Source organism: Lissotriton helveticus, chromosome 2_1 (assembly GCF_964261635.1).
Source record: "Lissotriton helveticus chromosome 2_1, aLisHel1.1, whole genome shotgun sequence".
In the NCBI taxonomy this organism is placed as follows: domain Eukaryota; kingdom Metazoa; phylum Chordata; class Amphibia; order Caudata; family Salamandridae; genus Lissotriton; species Lissotriton helveticus.
In genome coordinates this window covers 654,882,820-654,905,836 of record NC_136059.1, presented here as the reverse complement: position 1 = coordinate 654,905,836, position 23,017 = coordinate 654,882,820, and the positions used below count along the sequence as shown (strand labels likewise).

At 44.9% G+C, this 23,017-nt stretch overlaps 1 protein-coding gene across 22 annotated transcripts in view; it reads left to right on the top strand.

The window, feature by feature from the left end:
- MEF2C (myocyte enhancer factor 2C) overlaps window positions 1–23,017 on the top strand; it is a 566,275-nt gene that overhangs the window by 495,178 nt on the left and 48,080 nt on the right. For 19 of the 22 annotated variants that reach the window (XM_078675348.1, XM_078675363.1, XM_078675359.1 and 16 more), the window contains one exon: window positions 1,735–1,782. The exons of the other annotated variants lie outside the window; for them this stretch is intronic. In XM_078675348.1, the coding sequence (XP_078531474.1) occupies window positions 1,735–1,782 (48 nt within the window). The remainder of the gene's footprint in view (window positions 1–1,734; window positions 1,783–23,017) is intronic. 22 annotated transcript variants of the gene reach the window in all.

The following is a 23,017-nucleotide window of genomic DNA, read 5'->3' as shown; positions in this document are numbered from 1 at the left end:
TCTCATCTCAAATTCTTTTTAAATATCTTTAAAAAAAAATCTACTTTTAGGCAGGAAAATATGCATACAACTTCTTGGTTTCACAGGACGCGTACTTCGTTTCTAAATGTATTATGTCATTTAGATGTGTAAATATGACATAAAAAACTACTCATACACTTGTATTAATTTCGAATTTACTATGCCCAGAAAAACTCTTATTTGAACTCATAATGTGCATTGGCAATGTTGTAGCATTCTAAGAATCGCAACTAAAATGCAGACAATGATGGTTTTTATCCAATCTACTCCCGACAACATGTGATGCTCAGAGTTAGGTTTGCGGTAGAGACCCTTAGGAAACAATATTTCCAGTGCAGGTATCTTGCCTTCCAAACTCCAGGCATTTCACAACGAGGCCCTCACTAGCACTTTCTTCTATAGCACTAGTCTAAGGACTGTAACCCGGTGCTAAAATGAGGGTTGTACTCTGGAATTTCATTTTGCATCTTTACTGCTCAGGTCATTAGTAATGTTCAAGTGGCTTTTACTTATTTAAGATAAACGATTCCATCTATTAGGTATATTCTCATATTTGGTAGAACCTGCACTGTATAGGAACAAAGGGCTGTATTTTTATTAATCAAAGGTGTTTGAACCTCCAAATCACACAACTGTCCATGTAAAAATAGCAAAACAAAGTGTATTACACATGGACAGAAATATCTGTATTGAGAGGAGGTAAGAACTCAATGATCAGAAAGTTGTGAGTGTTTCTTTAACCTGTGCTGCGTTGGCCTAGATCTAGGCTAATGTTTGCCTCAGAGATGGCAGCTCACCACACCCCATTACCACTAGTTTCGGTGTCTAGCTGTGCATAAGATGGATCACCACAAATCAGTGACATTTTATCTTATTTGAACCTTCGGATAATGTTAGGCATCCCTAATGTATTCCTCTCCAATAATATAATGATTGGTTCCCAGTGGAGACACAAAGATTGGCTCTGATTTGGTTCTAAATCTTTTTCTCATCTACTCTAATTTACCTTCACTATTTCCATTTTCTGAGTCCAAAACAACTCATTCTGATTAAGTAACCCATGCAATGAGATATTTCGTAAACTTAGACTCAAATGTTTCTTTTTATTCAAAATGTCTGTACGTTTGAAACAAATGTTCCATCATGAACAATCTCAATCACAATGCACTTCTTTGGCTTAGTTGTACGTTCATTTCCGATTGCTCTGCTATTATCACATATTCTTTCTTGTCTTCTCATTTTGTCCTTCACAACCTAGTGAGAACTAAAGTGAATTTGGGTATTTTTCTTAGTGCTCATAAAGTCACCAGTCAACTTAGTCAATCTAATCAGTGCCTGATCATTTGAAGGTCAGGAAATAGAATAAAGATTATATTGAATTGCTCATCCACACTTTGTAGCAGTAGAGTGGATGGGTGTGTTGTCATTCTGGAGATTATTAGTTGGTTAGTTGGTTCCTTCTAATAACATGGTGAGTGGAGACTACAAATGTGGTTGTCTGATCTGACACTTTGATATGCTAAGCTAGCACATCTGTGATGTAATATTAGCTTTTTCTGGTTTGCTTAAATGGTCAATGAATTCCCTTTGGAAAATGATGATCTGCAATATATAATGAAAGTGTTAGTACACAACAGACATCTGCATACAGTTGAGTGTTGTCTTCCTGTAGAGTCTTGGCCATTCTCATCTTGTATCTTCTGTCATTCTTAGGTGGACTGATGGGTGGGGACCTCACTACCGGTGCAGGCACCAGTGCAGGTAAAGAAAGATGCTGCGTGCTTTAGTTAATAATTAGTTGGAAATTAACTGAGTTATTTGTACAATTAAAACTATTTAAAGTATGGCCTGCTGTCTACAAGGAGTCTCTCCAGTAGACAGTGGAGATGGTGCACCAGATGGGAATTGTGATTCGACTCTGATGGCAAGTTCTATATTTCTATTCAATGTGCTTATAGCTATTGTTTGGAAACTCTCATTTTTGCCACTTTCGGTGATGTTAATGCCTAATGAAATGTGTCTTTAACTCTAATTTAATGTCCCACCTTTTCAAAGTATAGTATAGAGCGAAAGTCTAAAACAACCACTACCTACTCTAGAGTTTTTTCACTCACAACGTATTTCGATCACATTGTGCAGGATCAAAACCTGGACAAACTGGGACAAAGATACATTACTAAATGAGGTAAAGAAAAGTGTAGTAACTAACTTAAACTAGGTAAGAGGTATTGGCATTCGAAATCAGTGACAAAATGTAAGATTACCCTAAAAGATCTGTGAATATTATGGTTTCTAATTCAAGTTGAAATTTCAAGTTTATCGCTTACAACAGTTATTTATCTATGTTTTGATGCATCAGACAATCCTAGCATAAACATCATTTATGTGACAGGAAAGCAGAAAAAAGGGTTAGGAGCAGAGTAAGAGAAAAATAGAGTAGGAAATAAAGAAAACTTTTCATGGTATCAAGAAAAGAATCACATTTATTGATAAGTTATAACTGAAACTTTAAAACCATAAATGTGGAGACACATAAAATGGGGGTGCAGTCTTCCTAAATATGTGTTAAAGAACCATGTTTTAATACTAAACGGAAAATAAGTTATGCTTGATTTCTGAAATGACCATAGAGTTCAGTAACATTTCAGATTATAAACTTTGCATTTAGGAAGGTTTTGCCACCTATAACTATTTTTCCTTTTTCCCTGCTTGGTGGTAGCAGTCTTTAGAAATCTTCAGGGGTAAGACTTTCTTTTACAGAAAATTACAGTGTAATGGACTATCTTTACATTGACATTGTATACAGCCACTCATGTTTTTCACTTGGGTAAGCAATGTGTCTTAAACCTTTCCAAATCGCATAGTTTATTATTCGTCCAACCTACTCTGTGAACTACCAGCCCTTCTTTAATTTCTTAGGACCTCATTTGTTAGAGGTCAGCTCTTTTGGGACATTGCCAATAACACTATTCATTGTGTCCTCTATTTGTCAATCAATCTTCTTAAAATTAATTAGAATATTTTTTCTATTGTCTTGACTATTATGCCAATAATGGGGACAATTGTGGATAAGACTTGAGGTCCTTTAGGATTTAAAAATATGAGAGCGTTTGTTTATGTTGATTGTAAGAAGACACTCAGAAATTGTTAGATGGTTAGTCGTTTTCTTTCAGTGGGTGAACTCAAAGTGATTTTTCTAGTAATTAGAATTATAAAATGTTCTTCCTGGAACCTGGTGATTTTACCTATGCCGTGGTTGTGGTCCCCTTGTATGTAAGGATTAGAGATGACTTGGAATGTATCACTTTGTAGAATCTATTGAGTTGAATTAGCTATCATAGAGGAACAGTTTGTGATTGGCAAGAAAGTCGAAATTGCATTCATAAATTGTTGTTTTTACTTTTTTGTTGGTGTTAGTTGGTAGCCCCCTTAAGGGGGCTTTCTTTTCTCCCACTCCTTCCTGCTTTTTTTCTAAGTGGGTGAAATATGTGTTTACTCTTATCAAATGAGGATGCAAAACATTTGAAAATCCCTACATCCTGTGTGTAATTCTTCCATCGATATGATTCCTCCTTGGTACAATGTAGGTGCTCATTGGGTTCAAGAACACCCCAGCCACTCTGCTTCTCTTGCCTCACAAACCATTCCATCCCATCTTTCCTACGAAAGTTGGTGAGGTGAATTTTTTTGATTGGTTACGTTTGCAGGATCTAGTTCTCCTGTAGAGACCGTGTTGCTACTGTTGTTGGAGTTTCTGTTCTTATTATAATTTCATACATGGAGTAAAAGAGCTTCCAATTCCTGACAGATTGCTTAGCTGGTAGCATCTCATTAAACTTGTTTTGATTTGCTATTTTTATATTTTAGAGAACAAGTTACATTATTAAGACATGCCGTTTTTATTATATCAATATATTGTAGACTGCCAGACTGCAATTTAGGTATTGACATCCAAGTATGGAAGTGCTTATTAGGTATCACAGTTCCAAGTGGACATATGAAGCGCTGAAGAGAAGGCAAACTAGGTTAAATCTACTTTCTGCCTATGCTTATAATTGGTTATGAATAGTTCAAAGTGCATGTGGGTAAATCACTTGTCTTCCTTTACTCCCGCAGGTATCTCCCTTATGATCAGGGGCAGAGGAAAGAGGAGAACCGAGATAGATACAGCTTTTCACAGACACCTTCATGCCGTTATTGCACATCGCTTGAATGTTGCCCATACCATGCCATTGCACTTCAACTCCTAGCTCTCAGCAAGCAAGGTGTACCTCAGAGTATGTGGACATTTTCCACAGGTCCCATTTTAGATTCCCATGGCTTCCTCAAAGGCCACTATTTATTGTTATCTTATGGTGAGTACACACTGAGGCTCCCCTGAGTTAGTACTCCAGAGCTGCTGGTTCTCACTGGCTGAACAAAGAACAGCCCACACCCAGCACCTCACAGAAGCGTCTTGTAATCCCAGATCATCGCTGCTGCCTGAGAATGCTACACTGGCTCCCCTCCAGACGCCTCTCTGAGGCCAGGGTCCTGATGTTTCTTCCAGGATTTTTGGCACTGTGCTTTTCAACCAACTTTAGAACTGGTGGCAACTAGAACTAGCCACTGAGCCATGGAGACTAATAGACTCAATGCGCCTGACTCTAAGATGGCTACAAAAACCACACTCCTTCTCCTACCTTACCATCCTCTCCAGCGCCTACCACCCGTCTTTGGTTTCTATCTATCTGATCCCCTCTTGATCCTAACTCTTCTCTGGTGGAGCCCTAAACGCATACATGCCCGCTTCCCGGTGGAGCTGCACCGACAGCTAAAGGGAAGATGGGCCCTGGCCCACAGCTATGGCTGCGGCCTACCCAACCGGATTGCGGTTATTTGTCTTGTTTTCTTCCCCCTGCTGTCTCCTCCTTGTGGATTACCTGCTGTCCCTGGTCCTTCCTATCCTGACTTTTGTATTCGCTAATTTACTCCTGTATTGTTTATTTATCCATTATGTAACTACTGTGAAACTTTTGTAACTTGTAACTCGCTGTGTCCTTATGTAAAGCACTCTGATACCTCTGGGTCTAGCCAGCGCTATAAAAAACTCAAGTAAATACATTAAAAAAAATTAAAAACTCTAGAGGGAAATGATTAGGAAATTTTTTATAGAAAATGATACTCAAATATAACACTCATTAGGGCTTTATGTAGCATGCACTTATATAATGGGGGGACTTCACCTATCCAACCTCATTCATTCCACTCTGACTTTTAATTCAACTTCTCTGTAATCAGCCAAGTGAAATTTGAAACTTTAGGTGTAATACTGTAATAAACAGTGACTGTCTACATCATTGAACACTAGTTAGGTGATGTACAGTAGGTATTCCATTGTGTTTTGACACACAAACTAAATTAACAAGTAGTGACAGAGCTAATAAGGCTGACTTGCATTTTGTGTTCTGAATAAAACAATTTAAAAAGCCTGAAGCAGTGTAAAAGAAAAGAAAACATAAAACAAATGTTGTTTTTTGTATACAAAGCATCTATAGAATAAAGAAGTTAATGTGTGTCAATGAAGTGTACTTTGTAAATGCAAATTAGTCTCCTATTGTTGGAAAATAGGTTACTGGTTGAGGAGGGTGAAACCCTACTCAAACAGCAAACACATTCTCTGTCAGGGTGAAACACAAGCTTAACCCTGTGGTAGCTGTCATAAAAGCAGTCAGGCTTAATTTAGAGGCAATGTGTAAAATTTACAGCACTTCAAAAAGTAATAAAGTGAAAACACGAGAAATATCCCACACCAATTACAAAAAAACTGAGTAAAATTGTATAAATTAGTTGAGACCAAAATGACAAAAATCCAATTAGTAGAACTGGCAATATGCAATTTTAAAGTTTAGCTCAAGATAGTGCTTAAAAACACCAAGTGCCAAATGTGGTTATCTGGTCACTCTAGACCGGGACAAAGTCATAGGTTCAGGCAGATGGTAATGGAGCATTGACCAGCTACAGGCCCAGCTTGGGCTCACTGAACAAATTGCTTTAAATCCTGGTGCATGGTCAGCCCGGCATTTGCTTTGCAAGGCTTCTCATCATCTGGTGTCGGTTACAAGGAACAGCAAGATCCGCAATACGAGGTCCTTTGTCAGGTTGCACAGTGCTGCATGGTTTCCAGTGAAGCTGTGCAGCGAGGCTTTGCATCAAGTTACAACGGTTCTGATGGGCTGGCAGATGGGTGGTGAGGCTAGGTGTGGCTCGGTTCCGTTTGGCATCCAATCTGTTGAAGCTGGCTGCTGCGCTGTGAGGTTCTGTGGGGCTTTGCGTCGCTCAGCCTCGGTTCCACTTAAGCTTGTAGCTGAACAGCGTGGCTATGCGGGGCTTTCCTTCGTATCACATTTGTTAAAGACGACAGCTAGGCTCGCAAGGCACCTCTATCCCCACTTCCAATGGTCCAGAACTGGAGGGACACCACTTGAGGGGTTAGGACTCACAACATGCAGAGTCCAGGTGCATTGTTCAAGAGAGTTGGAGCAATTTCTGTCCCTGAGGCTTTGATCAGGAAGCCATCCAACTAGCACTTGGAGTGACTCTAATGCTCATGGGTTCAAGGTGCAGGTCCAGTTCTTCTCATTCAGGCAGTGGCACAGCAGATTGGCAGGGTAGCAGTCCTTCTTGCAGCAGAGCAGCACAGCAGTCATTCTTCTGAGTCTCCCACAGGTCCAGATGTGTACTGAAGAGTTGAGTCTGAACGTCCACTATTTATACCTGGTCCCAGCTTTGAAGTAGGAGAAGGTTCTGTGAGTTTTCACCCCCAGAGGTGTCTGAATTATCCTGCCTCCCTGCCCACTAGTACCCTGGGGGTGCAAAAGACTAGTGTCAACCCCTTTGTGGGTGTACACAGGCAGAGCCTTTGTGATGCGCAAGTGTGGTAGGTGACAGATTCTCCCCCTCATTGAGTCAGGGATGGCCCATCCTGCCAACACTTATTCCCCCTTTGTCTCACTGTGTGGGAGTAATACACAAAGACCAACTGCCAGCTAAACCTAGTCATGTAACTCAGGGTACAGGCTGCCGGGACCAGAAAATGCCAACTTTCTAAAAGTGGTATTTTTAGAATTGTGATTTAAAATCCGACTTTACCACTAAAGAAGATTTTAAATTACAATTCTCAATATTCTTAAATTCTCTGAATTGAAAGTTATCACCTATTAAATATAATAGGTTAGTCCAATGTAATCCCATGAGAGAGGTAGGCCGTGCAGTAGTGAGAAATGAATTTAAGACTTTTCCTCTACCAGGAGATGTAAAAGTTAAAGGAGGAGCTGTCGCTTGCACCTGAATGGATTTTAGCTGCCTCTCACAAAGCTGTCTCCACCTCCTGTGGTAAACCTGGCCTGTGGCAGGCAGAACTGGTTTATGTGTTCCAGAGGAACTCTGTTTGTACCAACTTCAAAGGAAAATGTGGTATAAATATTGGGGCCCTGACCCCACAACTTTAGATTACTGCTGGACTAAGGAATCTGCCAGGAAGAAGAGCTGGAAGAGCGGCCAGGGGGAGCCCCTTTTGCTGTTGTTGCTTAGTTGGGTTGGCCTGCAGTTGCTGCTTCTGTCTTGGGCAGGGTGAGGACTGGCCTGTTCTTTCTGCATACTAATAATGTCCAAGGGCGTGATGCAGATGTTGCCTTCTTTTGGAAGTCTCAGAGAAATCAAAGACTTCAACATCATCTGGGTACCGGCTTCCTGAACTTGATGTTTCAGCTGCCATAGAGGAGAAAGTTAACCCTACATCATAAACGACGCCGCTGCCAGTTCTGTGACCTCAAGGCATGCAGAGGGCGCTACCGCACTTCACACCACAACCCTGGTCTCACCGATGACACATTCAGACGATGCCACAGAGCCGTTGCTTTCACCATGACCTGTGGGCACTGCACTCTGCATCACCTCACTTCACAGCACCGCCCTGGTATCCTCGATGATGCCGCAATGCTGTCAATGACGCTGCTGCCTGCACCGTGACCTGTGGACACCACTCATGGAGAACATGGAACCCCTTCCCGCTTCATACTGCAGTCCTGGTCTCACTGACGGTGCCTCTCCGAGCTGACATCGATGTCGCTGCCCACACCGTTGTTTGTTGGTACCGCTCGTAAGTTACACAATGCACTGCCCCATCCCACACCACAGCCATGGCCTTCCAACATTCAACACCATCGACTCCAGTACATCAAGCGACTCCGCTGCCTGAATCGCGACTTGTGGGTCCCACACACAGTATTGTCCCATCTCGCACCGCAGCCTTCGGTCTATCGACAACAACGCTACAGCAACAAATGATGCCACTGCCTGCACTGTGACCAATCAGCACCGCAATGAGCAGCGCCCTGCTGCGCACCACAGCTCTGGTCTCACCAATGCCGCTGGGTGACCATCGCTGAGCCGCTGCCTGCAAACTACCTGAGGGCACTGCACGTCACACTGCTCCACTTCAAACCGCAGCCCCAATGCCTACCAACGCTGGTGCTCCTGACTTCAAACTTACAGAGTTTGACCTGCAACGCATGTGACTTCAATGTCCCGACTGCTCCTGCACTGACTTCCGGAACCAACGCCTGCCGACGCTACTCCTCCGGAGCTCACCGCAAGATCTGACACCTTGCATCTTCCCGACACCGTAGCTGACCCACGACGCCACAACCAGTTGAAACTGTTAGATTTGTTTGTTCACAACACTGTGATAGCCTTGAACTGAGCTATCGACTTCAAGGAACTGCATATAAAGCCTATTTTTGCATTATTCGTATTTTGATCACTGTATGTTGGATTTTTATCGTTTTGGTCTTGTTTTACACAGATAAATATTGGGTATTTTTCTAAAATTGGTGTGGTATCCTTTTTACTGTTTTCACTTTATTTCTGTTTGTTATGTGCAAAAGCTTTACAAGTTTATTTATTAGATTTTTATATAGCGCTGGCTAAACCCAGAGGTATCAGAGCGCCTTACGTGAGGATCAGATTTACAGGCTAACATGTTACATTTGTTCAAGAGCAATCAAAACATAGGAAACAAAGAAAAAGGGCAGAGTTACAGAAAATTTGTTATGGGAGGGGGGGAGAAACAGGGAGACGGGGAGAAACTGTGCCCAATGTCTCGCTGGGTAGGTGACAGCTGAGGGGATGAACCAGGGCCGATCTCCTCAATAGCTAAACCAATCAGCTTCTCTGGGCGTCAGACATAATGCTCGGACTCTGCTCTCAGGATAGTGATCAGGTGTACTTAGAGAATGTCAGAGTAGTGCGGGAGGTTGGGGGGTGAGAAACCATGGTCTGAATGAAATCCAGATGCCATCTTGAGGTCAGGCACTGTCAGTCACTGTTAAAGGGTCCAAGTTGATCTTATTGAATCAGAAGAGGTTGTCACAGGTAAAGGCATGTAGCGTAGTCATTTTGCAGCAGATATGTGACTTCGGGGTTTCGCTTAATCAGCCTATGGCATGCCCTTCAGTGGTCTTGGGGGCTACGGCGTGCTGTGGCTCCTTGGGATGCCTCCATTCGTAGCCCCAGAGTCTTCCCGTGGATGGCCGCCGTCTTAGAGTCAGGCAGCTTGGGAGCGGTGTCCTGCGTCGGCTCACTGTGCTTCCAAAAATTATTCAGCTCTTGTGGGGGCTCTTTAGGGCTCCCGGAAACGCTCATGGGTGGCAGTGATCCTTCCCCAGCCTCCCACTCACCGTTCATGTCCAAGTGGATGACTCTGGCTCTCCCGCAGCACCGGCGTCTGTGGAGTCCAGGAAAGCAGCCAGCCCTGTCGGTTCCTCTGCAGCCACCCGCACGTCGCACCTCACTGCTGGCTGGTTCAGATCGCTGCAGTGTTCCTTAGAGCTCTTCTTACATCAAATTCATGAAGGCGCCGTTCCGCTGACTGTCGCCGCCATTTTGCGGAGGTTATTTTAGACGTGTAATCCTCTTATCCTGATTTGAGTGGTGGATTCTGCACAGCTTAGGTGCATACTCTAGGCAACCAGAAAACCTGCTTCTAACAGGAATGTTTAGGCCTGGTAAAAGGTTTATTGGGGTAGGTTGAAATGGCAGTTTAAATCTTAACACTCAGGCTGCAGTGGCAGACCTGAGAAATGTTCAAAGAGCTACTTAGGTGGATGGCACAATCAGTGTTACAAGTACACTATTAGCATTTAATTTCTAGTCCCTGGATACAGGTAGCACCATTTTACTAGGGACTTACAGGTAAGTTAAATGTGCCAATTGAGTGTAAGCCAATTTTACCATGTTTAAAGAAGAGTGCACTAGCACTTAAGCACTGGTTAGCAGTGGTAAAGTGCACAGTCCTAAAAACCAACAAAAATGGATTCGTAAAACAGGAGGGTGAAGGAAAAATGTATGGGAGCGACTGTGCAGAAGGGGCCGAGCCTAACATTCATACATTTCAAATCAAGTATTCCTTAGCAGGTAGAATGATACATCAAGCAACCAATAGCACGAGGTGAGACAATAATATTGCTCTGGTTAGGTATCAAAGCCCACTCTATGTATATTATAAGAATTGATACCAATATGCCATACAGACAGCTGCACTCTCAAGTGAGACCTAAAAAAGGACAATGAGGCAGGTTTTGTTCGATATTCATTCTCAGTATAAAGTGTAAAGCTCTTGATTACAGGTCCCATATACATCTGAAATTTTCACAAACATCTAGTCGTCTGAGAGTCTCCCAAAACTGTTACAGGAACGTTACACTGTGGGTGTTCCTCATTGCCTGTAGGACTTCTCTCTATACCTTTTTGACTTTTTCTGACTTTCCTCCTCAGTCATACGCCATCCTCCTACACCTTTCTTCTAACTAATGACCACCTGACCTAAATCAAATCCCAAAATGTGAACTCATATTTTCTGCTTCCTTTTTTTTCTGCCCAATTCATCTCTGTTCCATGCTAAATACTTATCAATTCATTCCGCAGCCGAGAAAGCCAAATCTTTTCTATTTACCCTAACTATCTCTCTAATGCCAAATGATATGCCTAAACCCACACACACACATATTTCCCTACTGAAATCCTTTGCAGCAAGGTAGTAGGAACTGAGAAGCAGGTGCGTGTGCAACCATTAACATGCAGATAGCAGTTTCTTACTCATGTCTACAAGCTCTTTCTCTTCACCCTACAAAGCATCAAATGCCAATCTAGCTGTTTGAAGGTCACTCTCAGTCCATTAACTACTGCTTCTGCTGCCCAAGGCTTGCCACCTCCTTCAAAGGTTCTCCGCCTTTGGTGCTGGTGTGGTACTCCACCCTCACTTTAGCATTAGCTCTTCCCACCATTCAGAATCTGAGCTGCATGCCTGCCAGAGCCATGAGCCAATGCATGTTCCAGACACCGACAACCATGCTGTTCCACATTTTCAGACAGAGAACTGCACTAAGAATCCACACATGCAGTATAGTATCCATGTGTCTTCCACGTCCGCGCAGCGGGCGCGCCAAAGGCAAGCCCGTCTGCGCCCGTGCACGCCAGGACGGGCCAGAGGGCATGCCATGCTGACCATTTCACCAGATATTCCCCCCAAGCACTCAGAGATTTACAGAACACTGCCATACTACCATCTTCTATGGCTTTGCAACACATCTCTGCTGCTGGTCTTACTCGCCTTGAGCAATCCCTTGTCGACGGTTGCCTACCTCCATCTACGTCAACTAGGAACTCCACATCCATCAGGGTATCATACTTGAATACTCGCTCGTTAGTAAAACATTCTGAGGACATTTTCATCCTGCTCTCTAGTTCCAATCGTGATATACTTCTACTCACGGAGACGTGGCTCACTTCAGAATCTTTGACAGACATCCTGGCGGCACTCCCCCCGATTATTACATTCTTCACGCCGACCGTCCTGGCGACCGGCCCGGGGGTGGGGTAGCGGCCATCATATCCAAACGCCTGAATTCTATCTCCTCCTACTCTCTTCCCCTCCCTGAGGTGGAGAATCTTCTCATCAGCGTACAAACGAATACCGGCCCCCTTACCTTCCTTCTATTATATCGGCCTCCACATTCTATGCCATCCTTCTCCACCACTATGAGTGAACAACTGTCTTCTCTCCTTACACTGCACTCCCGCTTTGCTATTTTCGGTGACCTAAACTACTGGTTCAGCGACACTAAGGCTGGCCCCCATGCCACCGAGCTGTTTGAGACTCTCAGAGATTTGAATCTCGTCCAACAGGTCTCCCAACCCACCCATACCAAGGGACACATTTTGGACCAGATTTGGACCTGCAATCTGGCGCTGTCCCCACCAGACATACTCCCATGTGCCTGGTCTGATCACCATTTAGTGGACACCACCATCACAGTCGTCGGTCAGACTCCCGTCCCCCTGATGGCTGGTGGCTTCTCCCGTAAATTGAGTTTATACGACTCCCAGGGCTTCCTCACCGCCCTGGCTGACTCCTGCCCAGTCATTCACGACCTTAACGACATCGACTGACTAGAACGAGATACTGCCTCCTGGCTAGAGTCGGCTATCGATCTGTTTGCCCCCTTAGTCAAATTCCCCTGTACTAGACATCGGAATTCTCACAGGTGGTTCTCCGACGATCTTAAAACCCGAAAATTAAAAACACGCCAGTTAGAACGCGCATGGAGACATGACTACTCTGACGCAGCCAAACAATCCTATCTGGCGGTACGTAAAGACTTTAAAACAGCTATCCGTTCTGCCAAAATGGAACACTTTGCCAACAGGATCTTCCTGGCAACCGATAAATCTAAGGAGGTGTTTAGAGTTCTGAATGAGTTAACCACAGATGATAGAACCCTCCCAGCCCAGACCCCCACTCAGGAGGCCTGCGATACCCTGAACTCCTTCTTCGTAGAAAAAATCTTGAAAATCAAAAAATCCATTCCTCCACTTCCCCAATCGCCACTACCGGATAATTCCTCTAACAATCCTTCGATCCTCACTTCCTTCCCTGCTCTAGATTCCACCTTCCTGTCAGAACTAGCCATTCGTGTGAAATCTGGTTCTCCGAATGATTGCTGCCCACCTTCTGTCCTGCGGAGTATCTGCCTCAACTTACCAGATAGCGTCCTACACCTAATCAACAGATCTCTCTGCAGCGGCATCTGTCCTACCTCCTTTAAGGATGCCATTCTGGTACCTCATCTAAAAAAAACAGGTGCGGACATGTCGGAGCCTTCGAATTACCGCCCCATTTCCCTCCTCCCTTATTTCTCCAAACTTTTGGAGGCCCATGTCACCCGCTGCCTGTCCAGCTTCATAGAATCCACCTGTTATCTCGAGCCGAATCAGGCCGGCTTCAGACCTGCCCACTCCACTGAAGCCGTTATCTTGGCAGTTCTTGACACACTCAGGAGTAACGCGGACGCGGGAATCCCCCAAGCCCTCGTCCTATTGGATTTGTCTGCCGCGTTCGACACGGTTGATCATAACATCCTCCTCCGCCGTGTCGAGCAGGCGGGCATCCAGGGCGTTGCTCTTGAGTGGGTCAAATCCTTCCTTACGGGAAGAACACAGGCGGTCCGCCTAGGTCCCTACACCGCCAAACAAACCCCCACGTCCTGCGGTGTCCCCCAGGGTTCTTCCCTTTCCCCGCTCCTTTTTAATCTGTATCTCCGGCCACTCATTCAGTCACTCTCGAAATGGGATATCGTCACCTATAACTATGCTGACAACCTACAAATGATCTTCACCCTTAATTCACCACACGCCATCAAAACCTTCCACGGAGCCATGATTCACATCCAACTCTGGATGAACCAGAACCAATTGAATTTGAACCCCGGTAAAACTGAGCTCCTTCTCCCAGGGCTCAGCCACGTTTACTGGGGTCCACAGTTCTGTCCGCCAGAGTTTGGACCCCCCTACCCCAGTAAAAACAGTAAAGAGTCTGGGTGTCATCATTGACACCGAGCTCTCCCTTAGGGCTCAAGTCGGAGCGGTGGTTTCCTCTTGTATGTATCAACTCCGGAGGATTCGCAAAGTCCGTTACCTTCTTTCTCCGGCGGCACTCACCCAATCCGTTATTTCATTGGTACTTTCCCGTCTGGACTTTTCTAATTCCATCTACCACGGTCTACCGCAATTTCTTATACAACGCCTTCAAGTTGTCCAGAACCAGGCGGCCCGCCTGATTCATGGAACCCCCAGATGGCAATCAGCTAAGCCTCTACTTACGTGCCTTCATTGGCTCCCAGTCGATCGAAGGGTCGCCTTCAAGGCTGGCATGCCTCACCTTTAAAGCACTTCACTGCCCTGGTCCCGCCTTCTTAAAATCCCTCATTTGCCCTCACTGTCCCACACGCAATCTTCGATCAGCCCACTGCGATCTGCTGATCACCCCCAAGAACAAAACCAAGAGATTCGGCGGCCGCCGCTTCTCCCACCTGGCTCCTGTGCTTTGGAATCTCCTCCCTCTCTCTATCAAATCCTCCCCTTTCCTCTTGAATTTTAGAAAAATGTTAAAAACCCACCTCTTCCCCACCTCTGGCTAGATCTCGTCACCTCTGTTCCCCCCTCATCTGTTCTGTCTATCAGCGCCAGGAAGCTTCGGTGTCAGTGCGCTTTATAAAATGCACTTAACATAACATAACATAGTAATACACAACATTTACTGCCACTTGTGAAAAATATATAAAATGTGCACAACTGAAGAGTTCAGCGCACATGCCAGTCTGGGTTGCGTCAATGCACAGTAAATTGAAGCATCAGTGTGCATTAATGGTTCTGTGCCTCCTGCTTTTCGATTTCTTCATACCCTTGTGAAGGTTTGTTAGTCACCAGGCTCAAAGCTAAGCATATTTTCATTTGTATTGCACTATTTTAAAAGCATTTCCATAGTGCTGTGTTGATAACTTGGTGGATTTCCCATTTTAATGCATACTGTTACCATCTGACATCACAGTGGCTATTCTAAAGGACTGTTGGCTGGTCGTATGTGCAAAAATGTTCTAGTTTGGGTATGCGTGCTTCATGTACTGCGCCCTTTCGATCCATACTCCTGGATTAAATCAATGTGAGAGGTGAGGGAGACTGCCCTTGCGCACAATCTGATGTAAAAAGTGCCTCATTACTAAAAGCGCTCTGATACCTCGGTCTAACCAGCTCTATATAAAACTCTGCAAATAAAGAAATCCCATCCTTGAAAGCAGTAATGACTTCCTGTTCGTCGAAGTTCTTAAGTCAGGCTAGCCTTAAGGAAACATGCATGCTGTTACTGCTTGTGAGAGCTTTTGTGGATGCCTTTGTTCATAGCAAACTCTGCTTTGGACTCACATTGACTGCACTGATGGTTGCGACCGCATCAATATAAGAATGCCCTTTTGTTACAAGGTCACCTGCAGCAATCTGAGCCACTGTGACAGTCAAGGCCATATATCCCTGTTAAAAGAAGGCCCTGCAAGATTATCTTAACTGGTACAAACATTTGATTCTAGTTCCACCATTGGCATCTGTTCACTAAACATTCAATTGGTGCAAGCACAAATATCAGCTCTGGAATAACTGTTCCTTCGGTGAATATTTTTTCCACCTGAAGAGTCATATATTGGGCACTGCCTTCCTTTTCTCTAAACAGTCCCTTGTAACAGGTTTCAAATTCTAGTCTTTGCAGTGCTGTTGAAAATGAACAGAAGAACTGATTATTGACCATAATAATAATGCCAACTCCCGAATCCTCTCCACCAAACGCAGATTGAAAAAGCAACTACAATGAGCAGATCCCGCTCAATGCTCCATCAGTGCCGAAGCCCCCGGCTTCTCGCAATGGTACGTTCCATTTTCCTTCCCCTCCTCCATTCTTATGCCTGTAAGCCTGACACCATTGTGGTAATGACTGCAGAAGTGGTCATTAAATGTGAGGAGACTGACATTCCCTCTCATCAGACATTCTTGCCTTAAGCTTAGGAGACCTCGTTAAGGGGGAGCACTCAATTATCTCATGAATCTGTTTCAGCCATCACAATGCTTACATCCGTGCTAATTTCTGTCACAAAATAGGCTTCCTAAGTATGAGTGGCACGTGCAAAATTTGGGAATATAAAAAAGTATGTAGAAAATATGTTTTAATTTTCCAGCCATTCCCAAAACAATTGATTTAGATGTCTTTTAAAACATATTCACTTGACCTGCTCTATTAAGGTCACATGAACCACTCATAAACGACCAATGTCTGGATAATGGATGCAATGGACCGTGAATCTATCGCAAAATGGCTGCATCTGAGCGAATCTTCAACAAGATCCTGCTCGTATTCCCTAATTTATGCAGATCTAGCTTCCGGTTTACTGAAATCGGCTGGTGGGTGGCTGTGGGGCAAGTAAATCATTTACCTTTCAAACTTCAGATGAGCAGTAGGCCTGTGATACAAGCATTGCACCAACGGTGGAGCAATGTATGACTGGTGACCAGGAAACCACGCATCAGCATTTGCACTGACAAATCAGTGCAAAATGTCATTTTAACCTGCTGCAGATGGCATGTTTCCATTAATAATTGCAGCGTGAATGCTAGTATGCGCTGGGTTGCCAGTGCAAATTTTAGCACAAAATTGCTGAAAGCAAAGCATGCCATCCTCCACCTTATCGAAGTGGTGAGTCCATGTGTGACCCACCCCTCTTAAATGCTAATCATGGATTTGTTTCAGTATACAGAAATTCCCAGCTGAGCGGCCAGTTTGGCTGCTATGAAGTAATAATGACCCTTACATTATTAAAGATCATGAGGCAGAATTATTTGCCCCTGCCAACTCCCAGAGCACCCGAGCGCAGGGTCGAATTCTTTGCTGTCCTTTCTTTGGTCAATATACAGCCTGCGTTACAATATTATTCAGCTTTTCACGTTGGTTCCCAGTTCTTGCCAAATTTAATTACCATATGTGTCTGTCAAATGCATTATTGTGCTGGAGAGACAGGAGCATTCAACAACAAGCATCTACTGACCAAATTTATGGTATCCCCCTATAATCTAGGGTACATGATGATTTGCACATGAGATTATCCCAAGTAGGATTCACTTAGGTGGACTCCCTTTTTTAGCATATAGGGATATAGGGGACACCTTGTTTTGTTGGAGTAGAGATCCGACAGCCCTGACGAATGCCCCAGATCTCTTTGACTCTTTGTGTGGGCAGAAACATGTTGGCCGATTGTGAGAGGGACCAGAGACATTATTCTCTTTTTTGGTTTTAGTGTACTTCAGGTCCTCGCTAATAAAGGTGATAACCGAGGAACTTGAAGGCACTTTTAATTTAGCTGGATCCCGTTTGTCCTGTAAGTTTTATGTAAGAAGTCCCTCCTACCGCAATAAGTCTTCACAGAGGTTGAGTCCGCCCTGGTAGCACCATCCTACTCATGATGAAGCATGGCACAATATTGTGTGTGAGGCATCCTCTTCCATTAAGGATGGCCTCCTAGACCTCCTCTAGATCTCACAAGACTTACTAAATTTAGATCTCCACTATCAACTATGCTTTAGTTGCTTTTTGTATGAAAATTGGCAACCTATTTCTTCTGTGTTTACTGAATTACCACTGGTACCAGCAAAGCAGCTTGCAGCACTGTCTAGAGCACTTACATTGAGGAATTACCAGTGGGAACAGAGAAGCAGCACTGTCTAGAGGACTGAGAATGAGGAAGTTACAAATGGGACCAGAGAAGCAGCTAGCAGCACTGTCTAGCGGACTAAGATTGAGGACTTACCACTTGGAACAGAGACACAAAGTACAAAAAATAGCTAAAATAAACAATTTGCGGGTTCCGTGCAGCTAAGGAGACAGGGAAGAAGTGTTGAACAAAGCATTGAGGGGTGACCAGGGAGAGTGAGAATTGTAATGGAAAGGAGGACAGCAAAAGAAGAGGAGAATGTAGTACAGTATGTACACTGTGCTTCATGTGCATACCCTTCTGTGTATACAGTGTTTAACGCCCATGTACATTTTAGTGTTCTACACTATCCATAAAGGAAGCATACTGGGCTTAACGTCCAGGCTTTGCTTGAAATAGTGTGCCCAGTTCCCTTACTGGTTGTCTTGCTTGCTGAAAGCCTGTGCATGCTCATTATTGTATTTAATACACATAAAGTATAGTGTTCCTAATACCCAAATAGCACATCAAATGTGTTTAGTGCCTGTGCAAAATCTCTTCCTCTCTCTCACTCCCTCTCTCCCTCTCCCTCTCCCTTGATCTCTCTGTCTCTCCATCCCTTCCTCCCTGTGTGCATGTCCTGTGGACACTGCACAGGTATAGCAGGCCTTGGTGTTCAGGAGTGATAGGCCGTGTGTGCAGGGAGACTAGGTCATGTTCATAGGTTGTGCAGGTCCAATATGAAGAGAGACAATGCTCCAATGCATAGGCCTCCTGTGTTTATAACATGCCACGTGTGCTCAGAAAGCACAGGTTCTGTATGCGCAGCAGGAACGAGTGCTGTGTGAGCAGCTAGAATAGGCCCTGTGTGCTGAGGAACAGGCCCCGTGTAGAAGTCTTGAGTGCAGGTAGAACAGGCCCTGTGTGTGCAGGAAGGACTGACCTGAAAGTGAGGCCTTGCTTGTTCAGCTAGGTATGTTATCCATACTGCTCCCCGCTTCCCTGGCAGGTATGTATCCGTTGCCTTGGAGCCCACCTCTGTTTTAATTGGCTGAAGGTGGAACGCCAACCCTGGCATTGAGGTGAGATCAACGAACCGGAGAGCATGGCAAACAGCCTGCATGCTCCTGCGCTTTCCTCAGCAACCCTACAGCTGCCTAGTACACTGCTCTGAAAAGTGTTTTGGCACCGACAGCCCTTTCCTCTTTAGGGCTAATGCTAAGCCTCAACAGATTTCACTGAAGAATACCCGTTTATGCCACATAACGCTTGGCAGGAAAGTCTAATTGTGACAATTCCTTTCAAGAAGAATCCATGCTTTAGCAGTGACGTCACTTGTGTTTCAGGGGAAAGTGGCTTTCTGGCATCCTATCCTCGACCAAGTCCGCTAAATAAATAAACAAACAAGACAGGGTGCCCAGATTGGTCTTATTCACACCCAAACACATTAGCGCCTCTTTTGCAGAGTTTGCCAGTAAAGCACTACTTTCTTTTTCTTGTCTGCAGCAGGAGGAAGCAGACACCTAATATGGTTGTACAGCGCCTCCTAGGGACGTGTGCGCGTACAGCCAATAAAATGTCACCACTGTTTTCGCTGTCTGCAGGAAACCTTTTTGTGTGACCAAAAACCTTAATTTTGCAGTCATCTCGCTAGTCAGCTGATTTTGCGATTATTTTGCACATCGTGAAATCCTGGAGGGTCTGGTCATTTGCGGCTCATAAAAGAGAATAACATGCTCTCGTGTTCCCTCTACTGGTGCCTCTTAGTACTGTAGTGCTGGCGCCACTTGTTAGGGCAGCAGTTGGAGCAATATATAACAAATTAGCAGCCCATCCCGACGTTGTCCGTGTATGAAATAGAATGTGTGTATTTGCCAAGGGAAATTTATTTTAAAATCTCGCGGTAGACAACATTTTTTGTTTCATTAGAATAGGGACGGAGAAGGCCCAGCTGCAGCCCTGGTTGATGTTAGCAGGCATGTGTAATTGGTCTAGTGATCCTCCGCCTGAGCCCGGCTACAGCCCTGGTTGATGTTAGCAGGCGCGTGTAATGTCGTTGAATGAGAGAGTTATCAGCCGCGGGTAAATCCGTTTAATGAGAGAGTTGAGTGACAGCGTGTAGGAGAGGCTGCAGTAATTGTCCCCGCAGACACGCTCATTTGCGTGTTCCCCCGCTTGAGGCCCAGATGCAGGCCTGTTTGATGTTAGCAGGTGCGTGTTCCCCCGCTTGAGGCCCAGCTGCAGCCCTGGTTGCTGTTATCAGGCGCGTGTAATTAGTGTACTGATCCGCCGTCTGAGCCCGGCTAGAGCCCTGGTTGATGGTAGCAGGCGCGTGTAATTTCGTTGAATGAGAGAGTTCAGTAACAGCGCGCAGGAGAGGCTGCAGTAACGTTAGTTACCAGGCCTCCAGGTGAACACATTTGTCACGCCCCCAGCACACGGCCACAGCAGACGATCTTCTGATTAATGTACGACCCACATGGCATGAGGGGCGGAATGTAGCACACGCCCCCAGCGTTTCTCACACCCCCAGCGTGCCCCTTGATGCGGCGCAATTGCATTCACATGGCATAAATACCGGACACACGCCGCAGCGTTTCTCACTCCCCCAGCGTGTCATGCCCCCAGCGTGCCCATTGATGCTGCGCAGCAACATAATTGGAGCTTGTATGTACGACTCACATGGCATGAAGGGCGGACACACGCCCCCAGCCTTTGTCACGCCCCCAGCGTTTGTCACGCCCACAGCCCACGATGTGATGGCTGTACCACACGCCCCCAGCGTTAGTCACGCCCCCAGCCCACGCCCACAGCACAACGCAGACACGCCCACAAGGGACTACTTTGCTGGCATGGTTCTTTTACCTTTTAAATGTATATGGTGGCCGTCTGAATAGCCTATGTCCTTCTGCTGCAACTGCCCTTTCCAACGCTGTATTGGGGGTTGTGATTGGTGCTGTGGTTACTGAGATTACCCGCCTCAAAGGTTTGGGCTCTCTCTTTATAATATTAGTATGGATAATTCCCAATATCATATTATATTTGAAATTTTCTGTGAACACCTGAGAGAAACACAATCAGTTTACTCACTAAGTATGATACTCATCTGAAAGGAACATACTTGGAGAAACAAATGTGAATGCAAAGAGAGTTCTTCACATTCGGAAGAAAAAATACTTTTAGCAGTTGAGACAACTGTCTGTGAAAATCTGAGTGTTTCAGATTATAATCTCATGATGATCGACATCTTTTTGCTGTTTGTCAATCAAGAGTTTATTGAAGACAAGAAACAATAAAATCTGTCATATGTTTTGAAAGTCACAAGTTCGTCGGTGTAAGAATGTCCTCGTTGCGAAGTAATGGTGAGTGTTTTAAATGACCTCATGTTTCTTTTGCCCTGGTACAGCGTCAAGAGTTTGGTGGTGTGAAGACATGATGGAAACATTACAAGTCAGGAGTAAGAGGCCATTTTTTCCTTAGTGTGGCATGAGGGTCTTTACACGCAAACACAAGTACATGTTCTTTGACGCATCAATGTACATCACCCCAAGGAAGATGAGAGGTCACTCTGAGACTGATCTGTCTGCCCCCAGCGCCATCCTCCAACAAGCCTCCCATTTTGAAGTGGATTTGTCTGGAGGGGACACAGGAAGCGTCATCAGAAGCGCTCTGTGTCCCTCAGGACCCACAATACACAGAGAGGCCCTTGTGCTCGCAGTGTGCTGGGTTAGAAGCCATCATGTGGCTAAGGGCTTGGGGTTGTGTTCTGCACAGCAGAGTGAATACCCATTTGAACATCATCTATAAATAGCACACTTTCTTTTTTCCCCAAAGGGATTATGGAGCCCACTAATGTCCGTTATCTTTACCTACCTCCAAACAGTAATTAATGAGGAACATTTGTTTATTTATTCGACGAGAAAATCTGAAAAATAAGGTGTTGCGCATACAATAAGAATGTGCAGTAGAAATCAAATTTGAACGGGCAGTGGTCGTGGAGTTGGCAACTGATTACATTGTAAAATGTTTACATTTCTCAATTGTAACAATAAATTACAGTTTGAGACAAAGTAATTTTCCAGGGCCACGTGATTGTCCATCAAGTGTGTGGAGTGGCAAGCTAAGAGTTTGAACAGGCTCTCTAGGGCCCACAACTTTGACACCAGAACGCCTTTTATTTTGTGTGCCGTTATATATAAGGTGAAAGCTTTACATGAGCAGTTGCATTACAGGCGAATGCCCCGCTTTCCCTTACCTACACCGCCCCCTACTCACACGAGTGCATGTATATTTTCTTTAAACAGTTTGACTTGTTGCTAGTGTTGTTAGAGGTATGTGCCCAGAGTGGGAGGTACCACACAATTGTTGCGAGAGGGAGGTCCCCCACAATTTTACTTTGGGATCCCACCCAAGGCCAGAATTAAATCTCCGAAGTGTGGCGGACGTCCTATATTTCTGTTGACATGCGCTAATGCCCCAGGTTATCTCAGGTTTGCTCCGTGATCTATTTCCACGTCCAATCCGAAGGTTTACATCACGTGACACTGGTTGCTGCCAGCAGGGCGAGTGTGTATTTCCTATTTCCCATTTCATTTTTGGTTCCGAATCCTAAAAATAGCGGTGCCCTGGCCGCTATTCTCTCCAACTGGTGATTGTTGATGGGAGGCAAAGAACAAGGGCTGCGAGGGTTTTCTGGAACGCGTCGCAGGCGCGCCCTTCATCGCAGCCGAACAGAAGGCGCTACCTGTTTACACAGAGGCTGGAAGCCGCGCCGCAGAGTCCCAGAAGAGTCGGCGTGGAAACCCTACACTAAACATAAGGCCGGTCCTAGAGTGCGGGCGGCGTGGCGCGAGACACTAACACGAAGCCCCTGTATCGTGCCGCGCCCCCTTCGTTGTTAGGTCTTGCAGTGCTGTCACGCTGCTGACATTTTAAACCCGTCCGCTGCTGGTAACGTCTTTAAACAGTAGTGGACGAGGCCGAGGAACGTAACGTTTCATTCACAGCTGCAGCCGGTGAGTGCCGATGCTATTTTTAATCTCCCATACATACTGGGTGATCCCTTCGCCTCACTTCCAGATGTTCATTTTTTTCATGTGTATTTCTATTTTGGTTTCCAACCGCGGACAGTCCCGCTACCGCCTGATCATTTTTGCTAACTCACGGTATTAAAAGTGCATTTTTTCAGCACACTACCAAGTGAAAGTTAAAAAGTAGTGGCATAAATGTCGCGTTAGCCGTACATAGTTTGTATTGATTAACATTATCGTCTCGGTACCTGAGGCTCAAGAGGACTGAACAATCTTTCGATATTTTTCAAATTCCCTGTGAAGCAAGAGAACACTCCTCCATTCCTTCACAACTGCTCTGTAAATAGTGCGATTTCCAGTGGT